The following is a 21,953-nucleotide window of genomic DNA, read 5'->3' on the forward strand; positions in this document are numbered from 1 at the left end:
TATTTAGAAAAGTATCGAAAAGTACCGAAAAGTATCAAAAAGTATCAAAATAATATTGGTACCCTATTTCCTTGAATAGCCGCAGGGGCGCTAATTAATTTAAAACCTCTTCTCACTCCTGCGCTTACCAAAAGCATGCGGGATGGGCAAGCGTGCGCTAATTATTTTAAAACCTCTTCTCACTCCGGCGCTTACCTTATCATGAAAAGCACATTTAATAAAAAAAACATTATTATGGTCTTACCTTTACTTATAAATGGTGTCCATGTGCAGCTGCTTCTGATCAAAGGCAGTCTTCCTTATCTTTCTTCAGTTTTAAAAGTCTCTGGAGATATTCCTTTAATTATTACCTCCTGCTTCGATTGAAAGTCCAGTTTAGAAAACTGTTTTATTTTAGATATGTAATCCTCCATGGTAAAAGTGCAAGCAAACGATCGCTGCTCATGCTTGCTGCTTGATGTCTTATTCTGCAGTACCGGTCTTCTGCAGTACTGGTAGTCGCAAGAAGGATCACTAGCGCCCTCTACCACCAGGAGGCGGGAGTCATTTAATGACTCATATTTGACCCGGCGGAAGTGCCAAGCACGCGCTAATTATTTTGCGAAACGAGTTTGACTGTAATTCTAGGCAGGCAAATACTATATTCCCGGCGGCAATTCAAGGAAATACGGTATCAGGACACTAGTCAAAAAAATATAATGCAAAAGCCCAGATTCCAACCATTGAAATACTTTGTATTGTTCAAGACTGACGGTCATTTGAAAACATCACTGCACATCATAATGGCAGCTACACTTTCCATCTTAAAGGCCTACTGAAAGCCACTACTACCGACCACGCAGTCTGATAGTTTATATATCAATGATGAAATCTTAACATTGCAACACATGCCAATACGGCCGGGTTAACTTATAAAGTGCAATTTTAAATTTCCCGGGGAACTTCCGGTTCAAAACGCCTTTGGAGGATGACGTATGCGCGTGACGTCGCGAGGTCCACGGAAGTGTTTGGACCCTTTTGGACACAATACACAGAGCTCTGTTTTCTTCGACAAAATTCCACAGTATTCTGGACATCTGTGTTGGTGAATCTTTTGCAATTTGTTTAATGAACAATGGAGGCTGCAAAGAAGAACATTGTAGGTGGGATCGGTGTATGCGGCTGGCTGTAGCAACACAACAAGGAGGACTTTGTTGGATAGCAGACGCGCTAGCGGCGAACTCACCTTGACTCCCTACGTCTCCGGGCCGCCGACCGCATCCTCGATCGCTGGAACGCAGGTGAGCACGGGTGTTGATGAGCAGAGGAGGGCTGGCTGGCGTAGGTGGAGCGCTAATGTTTTTATCATAGCTCTGACGAGGTCCCGTTGTTAAGTTAGCGTCGTTAGCAACAGCATTGCTAGGCTTCAACAGGCGTCGAATACACATTAACCGTGTATTTACATGTCCAGTGTTTGGTTCGGTGTCTCCTGATAGTAGTATTGTTGATTTCTGTCTATCCTTCCAGTCAGGGATTTATTTATTTTGTTTCTATCTGCATTTGAGACAGATGCTATCACGTTAGCTCATGCTAAAGAGCTTCGTCGATGTATTGTCGTGGAGATAAAAGTCACTGAATGTCCATTTCGCCTTCTCGACTCTCATTTTCAAGAGGATATAGTATCCGAGGTGGTTTAAAATACAAATCCATGATCCACAATAGAAAAAGGAGAGAGTGTGGATTCCAATGAGCCAGCTTGTACCTAAGTTATGGTCAGAGCGAAAAAAGATATCTCTTGAACTGCATTCTAGTCCGTCACTCTAACGTTCCCCATCCACAAATCTTTCATCCTCGCTCAAATTAATGGGGTAATCGTCACTTTCTCGCCCCTAATATCTCTCGCTCCATTGTAAACAACGGGGAATTGTGAGCAGCACTACCGCTTGTGACGTCACGCTACTTTCGGTAGGGGCAAGTTCTTTTTTATCAGCGAGCAAAAGTTGCGAACTTTATCGTCGATTTTCTCCACTAAATCCTTTCAGCAAAAATATGGCAATATCACAAAATGATCAAGTATGACACATAGAATGGATCTGCTATTCCCGTTTAAATAAAAAAAATTCATTTCAGTAGGCCTTTAAAGATCTAAACAAATTATTTGGGAATGTCCGGCGGGCCAGATTGAAAAGCTTAACGGGCCGCATGTGGCCTTAATTTGCCCAGGTCTGCCGTAGTCGATAAGTTTCTTCTTTTTCTCTATCTTCTTGTTATGGGACATTCATCCGCCACTGTTGCCATTTCTAATATAAAGTAGTGTAAAGTTCTTACTTCTATCTGTCAGTAAACTCACCATGATAGCATTAAAACATACCGGTGTAGTGAGCTTACATTATTCACCCAAGGAACTTTAGTTATTAGAGAGTTCCGGTCGGACGTTTTTTTCACGGGACACATTTCTTGTTGTTTCCGGATGTGGAGATGCTGCACAATGACTCCTTAAATGCGACCTATAATCCTGTGCGCCTTATAATCCGGTGCGCCCTATGGTCCGGAAAATACAGTACTTTAAATTTTGCAAATGTGGACTTTGAAGGAAACTTTGGAGACGCCTGCTCTCGGTACTGTATTTTATGTTTTGGAATCTTATCGGTTTTCTTTTTCTCTTCCCAGTGAAACACTTTTCTGAGTTTTCTCATACCCGGACTGGTGGTCAGTGGGAAAAAGGCAGCTGGACTCAAGGTAAACGTTCTCGGGAGTGTGTGAGCATTTACAGATGCGTTGGTGCCAGCATGTAGACTGGATTTTCTGCTTGGCTGCTGGGGAAGGTTGAAGTGAAACATCCACTGCTGGTGGCTGCCAGACAGGGTTCAAGAGTTGGCTGGAATGTTTTCTTGGCATTACACACATACATGCACACACACACACACACACACACACACACACACACACGCACGCACGCACACAGACATAAAAAGTGTGTTTTTTCTACTGTGTGCAATGTGGGTATGGCTTTGGTTTTTGGTCAATCATGTTTAGTAAAAGAAGATAGGTTTTTCTCTTAAGCGGGTTTCAGTATTTGAGTCTTTCAATGTTAATTCATTGTGTCTTTGTCTTTGAATTTGCTGTTTGTTTTGTTTTGAGGATTGTTTGCAAAGCAGATATTACGATTCACAGAGAACAGTTGATGCTGCACGTCTAATAATAGATTTGGGTGATAAAGGAAGACTTCTACTGACAGGATGTCCACTCGCATCCTGTTCTAGGAGGGGAGTAATATCCTGAGTGTTTCAAGAGTTATGTACCACACACACTGCAAAAAGTCAGTGTTCAAATACAAGAAAAAGAAATACAAAAATTAGGGGTATTTTACTTGAACTAAGGAAAATTATCTGCCAATAGAACAAGAAAATTTGGCTTGTCGAGACTTCCCAAAACAAGTAAAATTAGCTAACCTCAATGAACCCAAACATACCTTAAAATAAGTATATTCTCACTTGTGCAGCCCTTTGAGACACTCGTGATTTAGGGCTGTATAAATAAACATTGATTGATTGATTGACTAATAACAAGTGCACTTTTCTTGATATAAAAAAAAAAAAAGAGACCTTTTTTCTCAATATGTTGAAAAATATTCTTAAATCAAGTAAATGCTAGTGCCATTATCTTGACATAATGATATGTGCTCGGCATTACATTTCTTGAAACCAGCAAACATACTAAAAACTAGTTTATTTTTCTTAATGGAAAGGCAACCGCTTGTTACTCTCGGGGTCTACTAGCCGCTCAGGCAAATCATATTGTCTAAAAATGCATTTTCCCATCGATAACATGACATCATCGCGCCAAGTGCGTGCCCTTTCAGTCAATTAGTGCGCAAGGAATATATATATATATATATATATATATATATATATATATATATATATATATATATATATATATATATATATATATATATATATATATATATATATATATATATATATATATATATATATATATATATATATATATATATATATATATATATATACAGCTCGGCCCCCAGCCAACATTTTTTTTATTGTAATTTTGAATAATTTACCTGAATGTGCATGAACTATTTCTGTTCAAAATAGTTTGAAATGTCACATGTTAAATGTTTAAATATTAACTGTCCGTTTGCTGTACTGTGCCAACTGTACTACTTTATGAGTACGTATGTTCCTCTTGTTTCATTTAAAATAATCTGTTTTAATTATGAGACACAATTGTGTCAAAGTCATGATTTTTTTTGTTCATGCTTGAAATAAGAAATTATTACTTTAAAAAAGTAGTTTTATACTTGTGAGTGTTGATGACACAGCTTTGCAACAGTTGATATTCTAGTTTCAAGCATGTTTTACTCAATATAGGTCATAAAATCTCAGCTACAAGCTGTAATATCTTACTGAGATCATTTAGGAGCAAAACACTTAAAACAAGTAAAACACTCTAACATAAAATCTGCTTAGTGAGAAGAATTATCTTATCAGACAGAAAATAAGCAAATATCACCCTTATTTGAGATATTTAATCTTACTTAGATTTCAGTTTTTGCAGTGCAGCTTTTCGGTCGCATCGAAATTCAGTTGAGAGCCTTAAATAACAGTTTCAAACTGGGAATGGTTCATTTAGAACAAGGATGCCCAAGTAACTGTACGCTATCCCATTTCCTCAAGCTATGGAATGGACCGAGGGTCAAAAAGGAGTCAGAATGTTAATCCCGCGTTCAAAAAAATGATCGCCGTTAAAGGATCTTATAGTTTACATGTGATAATCGCGTCTCTATTGCCTGTGCATCTCTACCATAAATGGCGATCCGATATGAATCTCGATACAGGGGTTACGATACGATTCACTAACAATACTTTTTAAAACATTACGATTCGATGCGATTCGATGCAGATGGTGAAAAGAAAATTAAATGTATCATGTATCATGTCAGAACAATGTCATGTGTTTATTTTTTAAATAGACACATACAAAGCATGTAATAGTAGAGATGTCCGATAATGGCTTTTTTGCCCATATCCGATATTCCGATATTGTCCAACTCTTAATTACCGATTCCGATATCAACCGATACCGATATATACAGTCGTGGAATCAACACATTATTATGCCTAATTTTGTTGTGATGATTAAACAATGCAACAAGGTTTTCCAAAATAAATCTACTCAAGTTATGGAAAAAAATGCCAACATGGCACTGCCATATTTATTATTGAAGTCACAAAGTGCATTATTTTTTTTAACATGCCTCAAAACAGCAGCTTGGAATTTGGGACATGCTCTCCCTGAGAGAGCATGAGGAGGTTGAAGGGGGCAGGGTTTTTGGGTAGTGGGTAGCGGGGGGTGTATATTGTAGCGTCCCGGAAGAGTTAGTGTTGCAAGGGGTTCTGGGTATTTGTTCTGTTGTGTTTATGTTGTGTTACGGTGTTGATGTTCTCCCGAAATGTGTTTGTCATTCTTGTTTGGTGTGGGTTCACAGTGTGGCGCATATTTGTAACAGTGTTAAAGTTGTTTATACGGACACCCTCAGTGTGACCTGTATGGCTGTTGACCAAGTATGCGCTGCATTCACTTGTGTGTGTGAAAAGCTGTAGATATTATGTGACTGGGCCGGCACGCAAAGGCAGTGCCTTTAAGGTTTATTGGCGCTCTGTACTTCTCCCTACGTCCGTGTGCCACTCCGTACAGCGGCGTTATAAAAAGTCATACATTTTGCTTTTTGAAACCGATACCGATAATTTCGGATATTACATTTTAAAGAATTTATCGGCCGATAATATCGGCAGTCCGATATTATCGGACATCTCTAATAAAAACAACTTAAATAGTCTTGATTGCTAAAACAAAGCAGGTGCGGAAAATAGCGCTCAAGGAAGACATGAAACCGCAACAGGAAAACACCAACAAAACAGGAAACAACACCAAAATAGGAGCGCAAGGCAAGAACTAAAACACTACACACAGGAAAACACCAAAAAAAACTCAAAATAAGTCACGGCGTGATGTGACAGGTCATGACAGTACACCTACTTTGAGACAAGAGCTATAGTGATGCATGGTTGGTTATTGGTTAAATTCATATCCAATAATTGCGAAAACAACTTTTTATCGCCAATATCGGCTACTGAGTTTCATTTTTTAATGATTTCTGCTTGTAGTGTGCCTCAGGATTTTTTCTATGAAAAAAATGTGCCTTGGTTTAAAAAAGGTTGAAAAACACCGCACTACAGCAGTGTTTTTCAACCACTGTGCTGCGGCACACCAGTGTGCCGTGAGATACAGTCTGGTGTGCCGTGGGAGATGAACTAATTTCACATATTTGGGTTAAAAACATTTTTTGCAAACCAGTAATTATAGTCTGCAAATTATGTGTTGCTGAGTGTCTAGAGCTCGGCAGAGTAACCGTGTAATACTCTTCCATACCAGTAGGTGGCAGCCGGTAGCTAATTGCTTTGTAAATGCAGGTAAAAAGGTGTCTTATACTTAAACCAAAAATAAACAAAAGGTGAGTGCCCCTAAAAAAAGGCATTGAAGCTTAGGCAAGGCTATGCAGAACAAAACAAAAACTGAACTGGCTACGAAGTAAACAAAAACAGAATGCTGGACGACAGCAAAAACTTACTGTGGACACAATGTACATCCGAACATGACATGACAAAGCCACCAAAATAGGAGCACAACACAAGAACTAAAACACTACACACAGGAAAACAGCAAACAACTCCAAATAAGTCAGGGTGTGATGTGACAGGTGGTGACAGTACACTTACTTTGAGACAAGAGCTATATTGATGCATGCTTGGTTATGGTTTAAAGTCATATCCAACAATTGCGACAATGACTTTTTACTGTCAACTGAGTTTATGATTTCTGCTGGTGGTGTGCCTACGGATTTTTTCAACGCCAAAAATGTGCCTTGGCTCAAAAAAGGTTGAAAAAAAACACTGCACTACAGTACATACGCTGTCGAGCTAGTTGTGTACGAACAAAACATGAAATAATACTTTACAGATACTGTAATATGAGTGTTCATGTTTTTCAGTCAGTACAGATTGGTGTTCTTTTTTAAATGTGTGAAATACGACAACGGAGACCCCCGGACTGTTGAACAACTTAAGCTGTACATCAAGCAAGAATGGGAAAGAATTCCACCTGAAAAGCTTCAAAAATTGCCCTCCTCAGTTCCCAAACGTTTACTGAGTGTTGTTAAAAGGAAAGGCCATGTAACACAGTGGTAAAAATGCCTCCGTGCCAACTTTTTTGCAATGTGTTGCTGCCATTAAATTCTAAGTTACTGATTATTTGCAAAAAAAAAAAAGAAAAAGTTTCTCAGTTCCAACATTAAATATCTTGTCTTTTGCAGTCTATTCAATTGAATATAAGTTGAAAAGGATTTGCAAATCATTGTATTCTGTTTGTATTTACTATTTACTCAACGTGCTAACTTCACTGGTTTTGGGTTTTGTGTAATGGTATTTTGATGTATTGTATGCAGCTGAGGGTTGTTTATTGTATATACCTTAGAACAGTGGTTCGATCTTAACCTGGGTTCAATCGAACCCTCTGGGTTCGGTGAGTCGGCCTCAGGGGTTCGGCGGAGACACACCCGACTCATCGTGTAAATAAAAACTTCTCCCTATCGGCGTATTATGGATACCCCCAAACAATGTTCCCTCTAATTTTCCATATGCGTGAGCAAACTCAAAAACTCCTTGAGCATTCAATGGAGCACATGTGACAGACGAGCACATGCACCGTGGCCACACCAGCAGCACACCCGTCCCAAACCTGACTAAATAACAAGTTAAATGTTTTATTATTATAATCAAATGAGTCATTTCCCTGAGATTATTTTGTAATATAAGTGTTTTGGCCCACTTACAATGACAATAACAAAAAATATTGGTTTTTCATAATTTGTACCCCTTTCAGATATCGCATTTAGTTCCCACTAAAACATGGGTGGGCAATTAATTTTTACCGGGGGCCGCATGAGCAACCCGAGCACTGCTGGAGGGCCACATCAACAATATTTCAATTAAATTTTGCTCAATATTATTTTTGATATATACCATAAGATAAATAATAATAATAATAATTAATAATAATAGTAATACTTCAACATAGTGTGTGTTACAGCATTCCATGACTAATATAAATAAATTAACATTAATAATAAATGACAGTAAAATAAGCACACGTATGACTGAGGAGTCATAGTGTAACTTTGTGTGGTGTTTGAGTTGTCCGACTTTTTGTGTGGCCATAAACGCAGCAGTGGTTTAGTGCTATGCGTGTTGGTGACAGATGACAAGTTGGTTTTGGCCTGGTTTGTACGGCAGAAAATGACTAGTTTTTCGAGATAGAATTGTTTTACTCATGTTTTTGGTGTGGTTATGTCCGAATATAAACAGTTTTGCTCAATAAAGTGATCGATATAATTCCTGTCCTCGAAGCATCTCGATAGACGTTACAATAATTGAACGGTGTTCAATTGAACGGTGTTGACGAACACCGTTAGGGCCGCTTGTTGTCACTGTCACTCAAAGTTGCATTGCAAAATTACACAGAATAAATGTGTTTATTTTGTTTAGAATTCAGATGGGATTTGATTTGGTGCGCGGCATATATTTGCTGCGCGCAGCAGACGCTAGCAGTGCGCAATTGCGCAGGCACGCACCTTAGAGGGAACGTTGCTTTGCAGTCCATGTCTTGTTGGAAACACGCCATTCTTCATCAACTTTTCTCTTTTTAGCGTCTCGGGTGTAAACCGTGCATCACTTGTCGCTGCATGTGCACCTTCACTCGCAGGTTACACACGGACACACGCCCATAAATAATACTTTTCAAAATAAAAGCAGCACAGTTGTATTGCGCGCACGACATAGATGTTTTTTCAACTTTATTTTGTAATTTGTGATTGCAGCTGTTCACATTCACTCACAATCAGGCACACGCATACGTCCACACGGAAGTAATACAAATAACGATTTTCAAAACAAAAGCAGCATCGTTGTATTGCACACTCGACATAGATACTTTTTTAAATGTATTTTGTAATTTATAATTGGCCTCAAGCAGGCCGGACAGGGACGCACAAAGGGCCGGATGCGGCCCGCGGGCCGCAGAATGCCCAGGTCTTCACTAAAACATTCACATGTTGCACAATGAGATGTAAAAATGGGATCATGTGTACATTCCTGTAACTTTCTGCTTGTGAAATATATCTTTATTAGTATTTACTTAATATAATAACATAATTTCATGATTCATATTTATAAATTAAGGAAAAAACATTTTATTTTTCACTAAAGAAGGGTTCGGTGAATGCGCATATGAAACTGGTGGGGTTCGGTACCTCCAACAAGGTTAAGAACCACTACCTTAGAAATAGCACAGTGCCAGCAGGAGAAGAAGCATACCATAGTTATTTTCTCAAATGGCTGGGCTGAACTATTTCAAGAAAAACAACGACCCCTCATTCACAGAGACAACTGCTTCCTGTTTACCACTTAAAAGCCAGATGACAGTCTGGGACAGAAACTATTTGCCCCTTTGGGACAGTAATCCTCGACATTAAAAAATTGTTCTTGTCATGTTAACAGTGATTACAGTCATCTCAACTTGACCTGAGGCATGACAATGCTAGAAGTGATAACTGATGACTAGAAAAGTTCCACTGTTTTATCACAAGTACAACTATATTTAATCATTTACCCAAAAGTTAACCTCATAAACAAGTAAAAAGCTTGTTTTTTTTAAGATAGCTGACATTATTCGAGTTACATGGACATGTTTATTGATATTGAGCAATTACCACAGGCATAACCCAGAATCTCCTAGTACTGTGTGTATTGTGGTTAGAAAAGGTTAAAGAGTTTTTTGTGTGAAGTTTTTCTTTGTTTAGAGGTTTTAGCCAAACATTCTCCAGTCTTAATCCTGAAGATGTTCTATATTCTGTATGGATGCCTATCATATCTTCTCAAGCGTTTTAACAAAATGTTGAAAACCTTTAAAATAATCACTCTGTGATTCATTTTAACGCAAAGCATTTAAAGAGTGGCAGAAAAAAAAAAACTGTGCATATGCTCTGTGAAAGGAGGACTCCGGAAAGGGAAGGGCTTATCAACAGACCATTTGTATTTGACTAGTTAGGCTAAAAGTCTACAAATAACACTCGAGTAAGAGCCACTTGGGAGAAGAAATAGACTCTTCTTTGGGGTCCAAAACAAATTTAAAAAAAGCTGGACATCCCATCACTCGAGAAACCAAATGCACCAAAACCCTCATAAATATACTCAGTGTTGGCGCTATGAATTTTCAAAATGGGGTCCCAGGCACCCCATCAAGTCATAAATAATGGGGTCCCACAGTACATTTTTGGGGTCCCACTTTTTTGTAACCGTTTTGAAAACAAATGATAAATGTATATATTATCCTGTAAAATCTCACATTATATATTGTGTTTTTGTCATGTTTTGTGTTTTCTGTTAGTTTTGGACTCCTTTAGTTCCTGTTTGTGCACCTCTGAGTTGTTACCATAGCTGCTTATTATTTTCACCTGCCTCTTGTGTTCGGGACGCTCACCTGTTGCTCATCAGAGACACTATTTAAGCCTGCCTTTGCCGGTCACTCGTCCTGGCTTCTTTGTTTGTGTCACGCTACTATTACGTAAGTTTTGCTTGTCTTTAGTCTGTGCTTAGCAGTAGCCTTAGCTTCAAGTGCGATCGGCACTTTGTTCTGTCGGTTTGTTTTCTGTGTTGTACCTCGTTGAGTGTTTTTTAAGATTAAATCATGTTCCTACCTGCAAGTCCTGTCCAGAGTCATCCGTTTGCATCCTGGGAGAACGAACCTCGCAGTAAGCGGCAACCTCCAAACCGGGACAGTTTTGGAAAAAGGTTGTCATAAACGTTACTTAATTCATCAAAAAAAATAACACAAAAGAAAACACCATTTTATGCATATGTAAATTTGTTCAGTTATAAACATTCAATCACTTTCTTCTTTCCTTCATGGATCTACACTTTTATTTAATAATTCGTAGGTGGATTTATTTCAGTATAACATTTTTTTGCTTCGGTTATGAAATAATTATAATCGAGTGCCAGGGCATACATGCATATGACAAATTTAATTGATCATTCTCACCTGTATGTAGATCATCAGTCGTTTAAAAACCGCCACATCTACACTTTCATTGCAAATAATGCCAACAAACTTAGAATTTTGCAAGTTAGTTTCAATGTCATTTAATACAGTGGCACTCAATGCCTCGAGCATTTCATCTCTGGCTTGGTGATGGCGATAAGCTGTGTGTTCCCCTTTAAGAATGGCGGTATGTGGGGTGAGTGACATGTGTAAGTGAGTGGGCGAGTTAGGAGAGTGTTACTAGCATGGTGGATGTCCGGTTGGCTTTGTGGAAAACATAAATAAAGAGTTGAAACTAGAGATATCGGACTGCCGATATTATTGGCCGATAAATGTTTTAAAATGTAATATCGGAAATTATCGGTATCAGTTTCAAAAAATAAAATGTATGACTTTTTAAAACACCGTTGTACGGAGGTAGAAGTACAGAGCGCCAACAAACCTTAAAGGCACTGCCTTTGCGTGCCGGCCCAATCACATAATACCAACGGCTTTTCACACACACAAGCGAATGCAAAGCATACTTGGTCAACAGCCATACAGGTCACACTGAGGGTAGCCGTATAAACAACTTTAACACTGTTACAAATATGCGCCACACTGTGAACCCACACCAAACAAGAATGACAAACACATTTCGGGAGAATATCCGCACCGTAACACAACATAAACACAACAGAACAAATACCCAGAACCCCTTGCAGCACTAACTCTTCCGGGACGCTACAATATACACCCCTCCCCCCACCTCAACCCCAAAACCACGCCCCCCCCCAACCCCGCCCACCTCAACCTCCTCATGCTCTCTCAGGGAGAACATGTCCCAAATTCCAAGCTGCTGTTTTGGGGCATGTTAAAAAAAATAATGCACTGTGACTTCAATAATAAATATGGCAGTGCCATGTTGGCATTTTTTTCCATAACTTGAGTTGATTTATTTTGGAAAACCTTGTTACATTGTTTAATGCATCCAGCGGGGCATCACAACAAAATTAGGCATAATAATGTGTCAATTCCACGACTGTATATATCGTATCGGTTGATATTAGTATCGGTAATTAAGAGTTGGACAATATCGGAATATCGGATATGGGCAAAAAAGCCATTATCGGACATCTCTAGTTGTAACAAATCGACGGCCTCAACATTCCGACCAAAAAGCGGAACTGTAGGGACCCACAGCCGGGGTAAAGTGGAGGGTGTTACCCCCGACAATATATCGGCCCTGGAGGGAACGTCTCCCTTGTGCTCCACGACCACGGTCTGGGAGCCGACAAGCAGGAAAGGTGTAACATGATGTTTCTTGGTGCCTGCTGAGGCTGGATCGTAAAGGTGTTCTTTATATTAGTCCGTTTAGTCATACCAAAGACTATAAAAATGGGACCCATTACCTCCCTGCTTGGCACTCAGCATCAAGGGTTGGAGTTGGGGGTTAAATCACCAAAATGATTCCCGGGCGCGGCGCCGCTGCTGCCCACTGCTCCCCAAGGGGATGAGTCAAATGCAGAGGACAAATTTCTAGTTTTTCTAGTGTGTGTGTGACAATCATTGGTACTTTAATCTTTAATCTTTAACATGGCGTGCAAAACATATTTCCATCTTCATAGGAAAAGTGGCTCATGAAGTCGCTTCTTGGGTTTATTGCTCACCATGACGAAAACAATAACACGTGGGAGTCCTAATATCGGAAATGCTCTATTTGTGATCGATAAAACTTTCGGCGAATCAAAATTTAAGAAATTGTATACCGGAAAGTTCATTACTTTGAAGTCGACCAATAAAAACGCAATAAACGGGGAAGGAAAGTTGACTCGGCAAATATAAACAAAACACAGTTTTGACAAGGATAAGGCAGGGTCGGTAAAATAAAAATAAATATCCGCGTCCCAGGGGACACGCGGACTTCTGAACATTTCTGATTTCAATGCGTAAAAAGACACAAAAAGTGTGTTACGCCAACACTGTATACTGTGTCTACATCTTAATCAGAACATAAACAACAGTAAGTGTTACCTCATCAGACTGACAATCTTTCTTAGGCCGTCATAGGAACGCTGTACATTCCCTGATAAAAGTACCTAAAAGTGGGATAAGACCCCATAAGATTCCTTGGAACTTTTCATGAGCGGGTTGTTTCGATTGTTTGGACGACGACTGTTTTTCAGGCGTACTTACACTCAGCATTCGTGTCGTGGCATGTTTACTTGTCCCATCACTTTTATTCTGCTGTTTTACTGCAATTTCTCTGACTTATTAGGAATTGGTCTGATGTTTTTTTTTTTTTGCACATACACTATATTGCCAAAAGTATTTGGCCACCCATCCAAATGATGAGAATCAGGTGTCCTAATCACTTGGCCCGGCCACAGGTGTACACAATCAAGCACTTAGGCATGGAGACTGTTTCTACAAACATTTGTGAAAGAATGGGCCGCTCTCAGTGATTTCCAGCGTGGAACTGTCATAAGATGCAACAAATCCAGTCGTGAAATTTCCTCGCTCCTAAATACAAACCCCGTTTCCATATGAGTTGGGAAATTGTGTTAGATGTAAATATAAACGGAATACAATGATTTGCAAATCATTTTCAACCCATATTCAGTTGAATATGCTACAAAGACAACATATTTGATGTTCAAACTGATAAACATTTATTTTTTTGCAAATAATCATTGACTTTAGAATTTGATGCCAGCAACACGTGACAAAGAAGTTGGGAAAGGTGGCAATAAATACTGATAAAGTTGAGGAATGCTTTAAACACTTATTTGGAACATCCCACAGGTGAACAGGTGGGTGCCATGATTGGGTATAAAAGTAGATTCCATGAAATGCTCAGTCATTCACAAACAAGGATGGGGCGAGGGTCACCACTTTGTCAACAAATGCGTGAGCAAATTGTTGAACAGTTTAAGAAAAACCTTTCTCAACCAGCTATTGCAAGGAATTTAGGGATTTCACCATCTACGGTCCGTAATATCATCAAAGGGTTCAGAGAATCTGGAGAAATCACTGCACGTAAGCAGCTAAGCCCGTGACCTTCGATCCCTCATGTTGTACTGCATCAACAAGCGACATCAGTGTGTAAAGGATATCACCACATAGGCTCAGGAACACTTCAGAAACCCACTGTCAGTAACTACAGTTGGTCGCTACATCTGTAAGTGCAAGTTAAAACTCTCCTATGCAAGGCGAAAACCGTTTATCAACAACACCCAGAAACGCAGTCGGCTTCGCTGGGCCTGAGCTCATCTAAGATGGACTGATACAAAGAGGAAAAATGTTCTGTGGTCTGACGAGTCCACATTTCAAATTGTTTTTGGAAACTGTGGACGTCGTGTCCTCCGGACCAAAGAGGAAAAGAACCATCCGGATTGTTATAGGCACAAAGTTCAAAAGCCAGAATCTGGGGTGGTATGGGGGTGTATTAGTGCCCAAGACATGGGTAACTTACACATCTGTGAAGGCACCATTAATGCTGAAAGGTACATACAGGTTTTGGAGCAACATATGTTGTCATCCAAGAAACGTTACCATGGACGCCCCTGCTAATTTCAGCAAGACAATGCCAAGCCACGTGTTACATCAACGTGGCTTCATAGCAAAAGAGTGCGGGTACTAGACTGGCCTGCCTGTAGTCCAGACCTGTCTCCCATTGAAAATGTGTGGCGCATTATGAAGCCTAAAATACCACAACGGAGACCCCCGGACTGTTGAACAACTTAAGCTGTACATCAAGCAAGAATGGGAAAGAATTCCACCTGAGAAGCTTAAAAAATGTGTCTCCTCAGTTCCCAAACGTTTACTGAGTGTTGTTAAAAGGAAAGGCCATGTAACACAGTGGTGAGCATGCCCTTTCCCAACTACTTTGGCACGTGTTGCAGCCAAGAACAACATTTCTCAACAAGCTATTGCAAGGAATTTAGGGATTTCACCATCTAAGGTTCGTAATATCATCAAAAGGTTCAGAGAATCTGGAGAAATCACTACAAGGCCGAAAACCAACATTGAATGCCCGTGACCTTCGATCTCTCAGGCGGTACTGCATCAAAAAAACGACATCAGTGTGTAAAGGATATCACCATATGGGCTCAAAAACACTTCAGAAAACCACTGTCAGTAACTACAGTTGGTCGCTACATCTGTAAGTGCAAGTTAAAACTGTACTATGCAAAGCGAAAGCCATTTATCAACAACACCCAGAAATGCCGCCGGCTTCGTGGGCCCGAGGTCATCTAAGATGGACTGATGCAAAGTAGAAAAGTGTTCTGTGGTCTGACAAGTCCACATTTAAAATTATTTTTGGAAACTGGACGTTGTGTCCTCCGGAACAAAGAGGAAAAGAACCATCCGGATTGTTATAGGCGCAAAGTTCAAAAGCCAGCATCTGTGATGGTATGCGGGTGTATTAGAGCCCAAGGCATGGGTAACTTACACATCTGTGAAGGCACCATTAATGCTGAAAGGTACATACAGGTTTTGGAGCAACATATGTTGCCATCCAAGCAACGTTATCATGGACGCCCCTGCTTATTTCAGCAAAACAATGCCAAGCCACGTGTTACAACAGCAGGGCTTCATAGTAAAATAGTGCGGTACAAGACTGGCCTGCCTGTAGTCCAGACCTGTCTCCCATTGAAAATGTGTAGCGCATTATGAAGCCTAAAATACCACAACGAAGACTGTTGAACAACTTAAGCTGTACATCAAGCAAGAATGGGAAATAATTCTACCTGAAAAGCTTCAAAAAGTGGTCTTTTCAGTTCCCATACGTTTACTGAGTGTTGTTAAAAGGAAAGGCCATGTAACACAGTGGTAAAACTGCCCCTGTGCCAACTTTTTTGCAATGTGTTGCTGCCATTAAATTCTAAGTTAATGATTATTTGCTTCCTTGTCTTTGCAGTCCATTCAATTGAATATAAGTTGAAAAGGATTTGCAAATCATTGTATTCTGTTTTTATTTACGAATTACACAACGTGGCAACTTCACTGGTTTTGGGGGTTGTAATCTATTATTTTTGTATTCAGATAAATACAAAATTATTCTATGAAAATGCATTGAAAATACTGGCCCACCCATTGTTTGTAGCAGCAGATGGTAGGAGTAGACACATATGCCCTGACAGAGGATTATAGAAACACACGGATGAAGCCCCCGCCTAAACAACCACCATGACTGCCACACTCCTTTCTCTGTAGTCCATAAAAGGCACATGCAACCTCTGACCTTCTTGCAATCCATTCCCATTGGTGCAAAGTCTTTGCCCAGAATGAACAATCCTCAATGGTCAGTCAGGGGAAGGGGAAGGAGGGAGGGTATGAAGAGTGCGGAGGTGGGGGTATTCTCTACCTCTCCCTCCCCTTCGTGGTGTCCCTCCCCCCATGGAAAGACAGAAGTCGAGCAGTGGTCATAACAAGCCTATTTTTCCATCAGTGGGACAAAGACATTGGCCATGGCGATGCAACACACTGACAGAGCTTGAGTGAGACAGGGTCCGGGTTGTTTTTAGCATACTAAAGTGAACCGGAGAAGAAGAAAGTGGAGTTATACCAAGTATAATGGGACTGTTTCATTCCCACTGGAAGCTAGAGCATACAACATAGGGGCCGGAACATACACATGAGGAAGAGATCAGTGGGCAAACAGGAAACATCTTATTTTGGAAAAAAAAGGCAGCATCATGACCGCATCTTTTGGTATGTACATGCTCTTATATCTCTGCGTTTTGGTTCTTTAACTCTCTCTTGGGCTGTTAATGCCAGAGATTACATGCACAATGAAATATCCCTCACTTTTCCAAGTCTGCAGACATATTTTGCAGGTATTTATTATCAAAACTCACCTGGAAACCCCATTGAGGTAAGGGGGTTTGTATGTCCAGGTGAGAAATGTTGTGTCGGTATTTTTTTTGTACATAACTTACCGTTCGATAAACAGCGAAAAGCTAGCAGGAGTAATTGCCAGCTATAGTGCCAAGGTGAAGTCAGAACCTGGAGACTTTTTCCATTGTTAGTTTCCTGTCCCGGTGACATACGTAAGCGTACAAAAACAAGAAGTGTTCCGCCATTGTTCGGTCGAGAACAGGACCAGCTGGAGGCATCTCTACCACTTACCAGCCACACGAATGCAATCATGCTGCCCTCTGTATTGGGGTCCAGCGGTTTCACGTATAAAAGTGGCCCCTGTGCATCCTTCAATTATTTTGTATTTTATGTACCATATTTTTCGGAGTATAAGTCGCACCTGCCGAAAATGCATAATAAAGAAGGAAAACAACATATATAAATCGCACTGGAGTATAAGTCGCATTTTTGGGGGAAATGTATTTGATAAAACCCAACACCAAGAATAGACATTTGAAAGGCAATTTAAAATAAATAAAGAATAGTGAACAACGTTATATGAGGCATAAATAACCAACTGAGAATGTGCCTGGTATGTTAACGTAACATGTTATGGTAAGAGTTATTCAAATAACTATAACATATAGAACATGCTATACGTTTACCAAACAATCTGTAACTCCTAATCGCTAAATCCCATGAAATCTTATACGTCTAGTCTCTTACATGAATAAGCTAAATAAAAAATTATTTGATATTTTACGGTAATGTGTTAATAATTTCACACATAAGTCGCTATGAAACTATGAAAAAAAACTGCGACTTATAGTCCGAAAAATACGGTAAATACACATATTAACATCTTTTTCTGTTTTAAAAAAACAGAACATCAAAATATCATATGTATAGTATGTAGGGGTGTAACGGTACACAAACATTTCGGTTCGGTACATAACTCGGTTTAGAGGTCACGGTTCGGTTCATTTTCGGTACAGTAAGAAAACAACAAAATATACATTTTTTTGGTTATTTATTTACCAAATTTGTAAACAATGGCATAACATACATATACACACAGGGTCCATTGCCAGGGTTAATGTGGTCAACATATATAAAATAAAAACTAAATAAGATAAGGCTCAGAATGGTTTCTTAACAAAACCTTTCTACATATAAAGTGCTTTTTTTGATTGATTGATTGAGACTTTTATTAGTAGATTGCACAGTAAAGTACGTATTCCGTACAATTGACCTATAAAAGGTAACACCCGAATAAGTTTTTCAACTTGGTCCACGTTAATCAACATTAAACTGCCTCAAGTTGTTGCTCAGATTAAATAAAATGACAAAACTTTTCTTCAACATATAAAAAGTGCAACATTAAACAGTTTCAAGTCAACTCAGCCTCAGATTAACTTTTCTCTCCCCCCCCCCCCCCCCCCCTAGCCTGGCTAACTTGGCAGTAAGAGGATATATGGGCTCATTGTTCTTCCACCATAGAAGTGGGTCAAAATGTAGTTTCTAATGCAATATGGTCTTAAATCTGCTACTATAAAAACATTTGTTATTGCTTTAGCCCTGCCTGACTCGCCGAGGAGAGGCTGCTTGAATGGGGTTGGTGACGCTTCAAATGGGTTAGCGTGTTTGACGTGTTGTCAGAAGCAGCTGCTGAACAATGTCGGCAAACCTCCGTCCTCCATTGTTGTATCACACCGCGAGCCGAAATGTTCCCAAACGGGAGATCTTAACGAGGCAGGAGGGTCTTCCAGCTCTGGCTTTTATATGTTGTCGTAGCCTGGTCGCTGCTAGCATGCCATGTGTTGTGCCTCGGTGTGCATTGTTTACACAACGTGCGGTACGCTACTTAATATGTCCGTGTGGAAACTCGTTCGGTACACCTCCGAACCAAACCGAAACCCCCGTACCGAAACGGTTCAATACAAATACACGTACCGTTACACCCCTAATAGTATGGTTGTCATGATCCGTGGCCCGGATCATGTTTTGGTATTTTCGGTTAGTTTTGGACTCCCTCAGTTCCTGTTTTGTGCACCCTTGAGTTTGTTTTGGTTGCCGTGGTTGCTTATTGTTTTCACCTGCCTCTGATTGGTGTTTGGGACGCTCACCTGTTCCCCGAGCACTAATCAGAGGCATTATTTAAGCCTGCCTTTGCCAGTCAGTCGGCCTGGCTTCTTTGTTTGCTTATGCTACAGTTACATGAGTATTCCTTGTCTTTTTGCCTATGCTAAGTGTTAGCGTTTGCTTCGAGTGCGATCGGCACATTTTTCCTCTGGCTTGTTTTCAGTTTTTGGTACTTGTTTGAGTCCTACAAATAAATTATGTTCCTACCTGCACGTCCTGTCCGGAGTGGTCCGTTTGCATCCCGAGGGAACGAGATTTTGCTCATTGGCCCACTGAGACATGTCTGAGAACCGAGTTTACTGACGTTGGATGAGTAGATCTTTGTTCAAGGTTATGGCTGAAGTCGGAAAATGTCCTTCACAGCATCAGTTAGGCTTACAAGACCTGCAAGTATTTTATGTAGCATAACATCGATTGTCTCACATGGTGTCTGTAGCATAATAGTACGTCATGATCCCGTCGAGTACAATCACATGTGTAAAATCAGTTTAGACTGAATCACAGACGTCGTGTCCTCCAGAACAAAGAGGAAAGAACCATCCGTTGTAGGTGTAAAGTTGAAAGCCAGAATCTGTGATGGTATGGGGGTGTATTAGTGCCCAAGACATGGGTAACTTACACATCTGTGAGGGCACCATTAATGCTGAAAGGTACATACAGGTTTTGGAGCAACATATGTTGCCATCCAAGCAACGTTATCATGGACGCCCCTGCTTATTTCAGCAAGACAATGCCAAGCCATGTGTTACAACAGCGTGGCTTCGTAGTAAAAGAGTGCGGGGTACTAGACTGGCCTGCCTGTAGTACAGACCTGTCTCCCATTGAAAATGTGTGGTGCAATATAAAGCCTAAAATACCACAACGGAGAACTGTTGAACAACTTAAGCTGTACATCAAGCAAGAATGGGAAATAATTCCACCTGAAAAGCTTCAAAAATTGGTCTCCTCAGTTCTAAAACGATTACTGAGTGTTGTTAAAAGGAAAGGCATGTAACACAGTGGTAAAAATGCCCCTGTGCTAACTTTTTTGCAATGTGTTGCCTGCCATTAAATTCTAAGTTAATGATTATTTGCAAAACAAAATTAAGTGTCTCAGTTCGAACATTAAATATCTTGTCTTTGCAGTCTATTCAATTGAATATAAGTTGAAAAGGATTTGCAAATCATTGTATTCTGTTTTATTTACGTATTACACAACATGCCAACTTCACTGGTTTTGGGTTTTGTAGAAGCATTCCAGAACGGGTTACAAAGGGTCCTAATATGGCTGTTGACATATGCGTAACATATTGCATCATTGCCAATTGTATTGTTTTGTCAAAACTATTGTCAAAATGTACTAAACACTTATTCTTCTGCTGTTTAGATACGTTGCTATAGTTTTGGGTGATACTACAATTTGGGTATTCGATCCATTACCAAGTAGTTACAGGAGCAGTATTGGTCATACCAATGTTGATACTTCAAATGTTCTATATCATAGTATGATTACATTTTCAAAAACATATGACTGTGGTGTAACAACATCAAAAACTATAACAATTATTTCTTAGTATTAGCTTAGATTTGAAATATTTGGATTTTGCCCTCAATGTCCTTCTGGTCCAGGGACTCAGTTCCTGAGTTTGTAAACAATAACAAAAACGACAAAAGATTTTGAATAACAAAAAATATTGATCCCTAACCACTTTGGTATCGACCTGATGCTATATTGGCGATATTTGTATCGATCTGCACACCTTTGTTTACATTCAAGAGCTCGAGCTTGCAGTTAGCGGTTAGCATATCCTCCTACGGAGTGTAGTGTACCACCTTTAGCTATTCCTTCGTCCTCCAGGGATGATACTCGTAAGAGACAGGGTTTTTTTTTTGCCGCCATTTAGATTAAGGTTAAAGATTAAAGTACCAATGATTGTCAGACACACACTAGATGTGGTGAAATTTGTCCTCTGCATTTGACCCATCCCCTTGGGGAGCAGTGGGCAGCAGCGGCGCCGCGCCCGGGGAATCATTTTGGTGATTTAACCCCCAACTCCAACCCTTGATGCTGAGTGCCAAGCAGGGAGGTTATGGGTCCCCATTTTTATAGTCTTTGGTATGACTCGGCTGGATTTGAACTCCAACCTACCGATTTAGGCGATGATTACTGACTGAGAAGCAGTTTTTGCACTGTGGAGGGACATTAGCCAAGGACATGTTTGTTCGCTTGACACAGTTAAATTTTGCAGGATGCAACTAGAATGCGTCTTCCAAAAACATTTTTATAGAAGAATGGTATTAAAAGCTCTATCGTCGGCCACATTTATGTCATTTATATTGTATATTGTCTATAAAGCGCAACCCTACTTGTCAGTAGAATCTGGTAATAATATAGAAAAAAGATATGCATACATCTCATTGGACTATAAGAGAGAGTACTGTAGTATTGTACTACTTAAGTGACTGGTGCTCCATCCATATCAAATTAAAACATGTTTAGTAACATAATTTATGTCAGACCCACTCGACATCCATTGCTTTCGGTCTCCCCTAGAGGGGGGGGGGGGGGGGGGGGGGGGGGTTTACCCACATATGCGGTCCTCTCCAAGGTTTCTCATAGTCATTCACCGACGTCCCACTGGGGTGAGTTTTTCCTTGCCCGTATGTGGGCTCTGTACCGAGGATGTCGTTGTGGCTTGTGCAGCCCTTGAGACACTTGTGATTTAGGGCTATATAAATAAACATTGATTTATTGATTGATAGACAAAATATTCTGTCTATAGAGGGTGTTTATTTCAGTTTCAAAGTATAGATGCAAGACACGTATG

General features: G+C 40.0%; 1 protein-coding gene across 2 annotated transcripts in view; it reads left to right on the plus strand.

The window, feature by feature from the left end:
- Positions 1-21,953, plus strand: part of LOC133635314 (tensin-3-like) — a 152,148-nt gene that overhangs the window by 50,847 nt on the left and 79,348 nt on the right. For both annotated transcript variants that reach the window (XM_062028390.1, XM_062028391.1), the window contains exon 5: positions 2,650-2,718. In XM_062028390.1, the coding sequence (XP_061884374.1) occupies positions 2,650-2,718 (69 nt within the window). The remainder of the gene's footprint in view (positions 1-2,649; positions 2,719-21,953) is intronic.

Source organism: Entelurus aequoreus, linkage group LG19 (genome assembly GCF_033978785.1).
Source record: "Entelurus aequoreus isolate RoL-2023_Sb linkage group LG19, RoL_Eaeq_v1.1, whole genome shotgun sequence".
Taxonomy (NCBI): Eukaryota; Metazoa; Chordata; class Actinopteri; order Syngnathiformes; family Syngnathidae; genus Entelurus; species Entelurus aequoreus.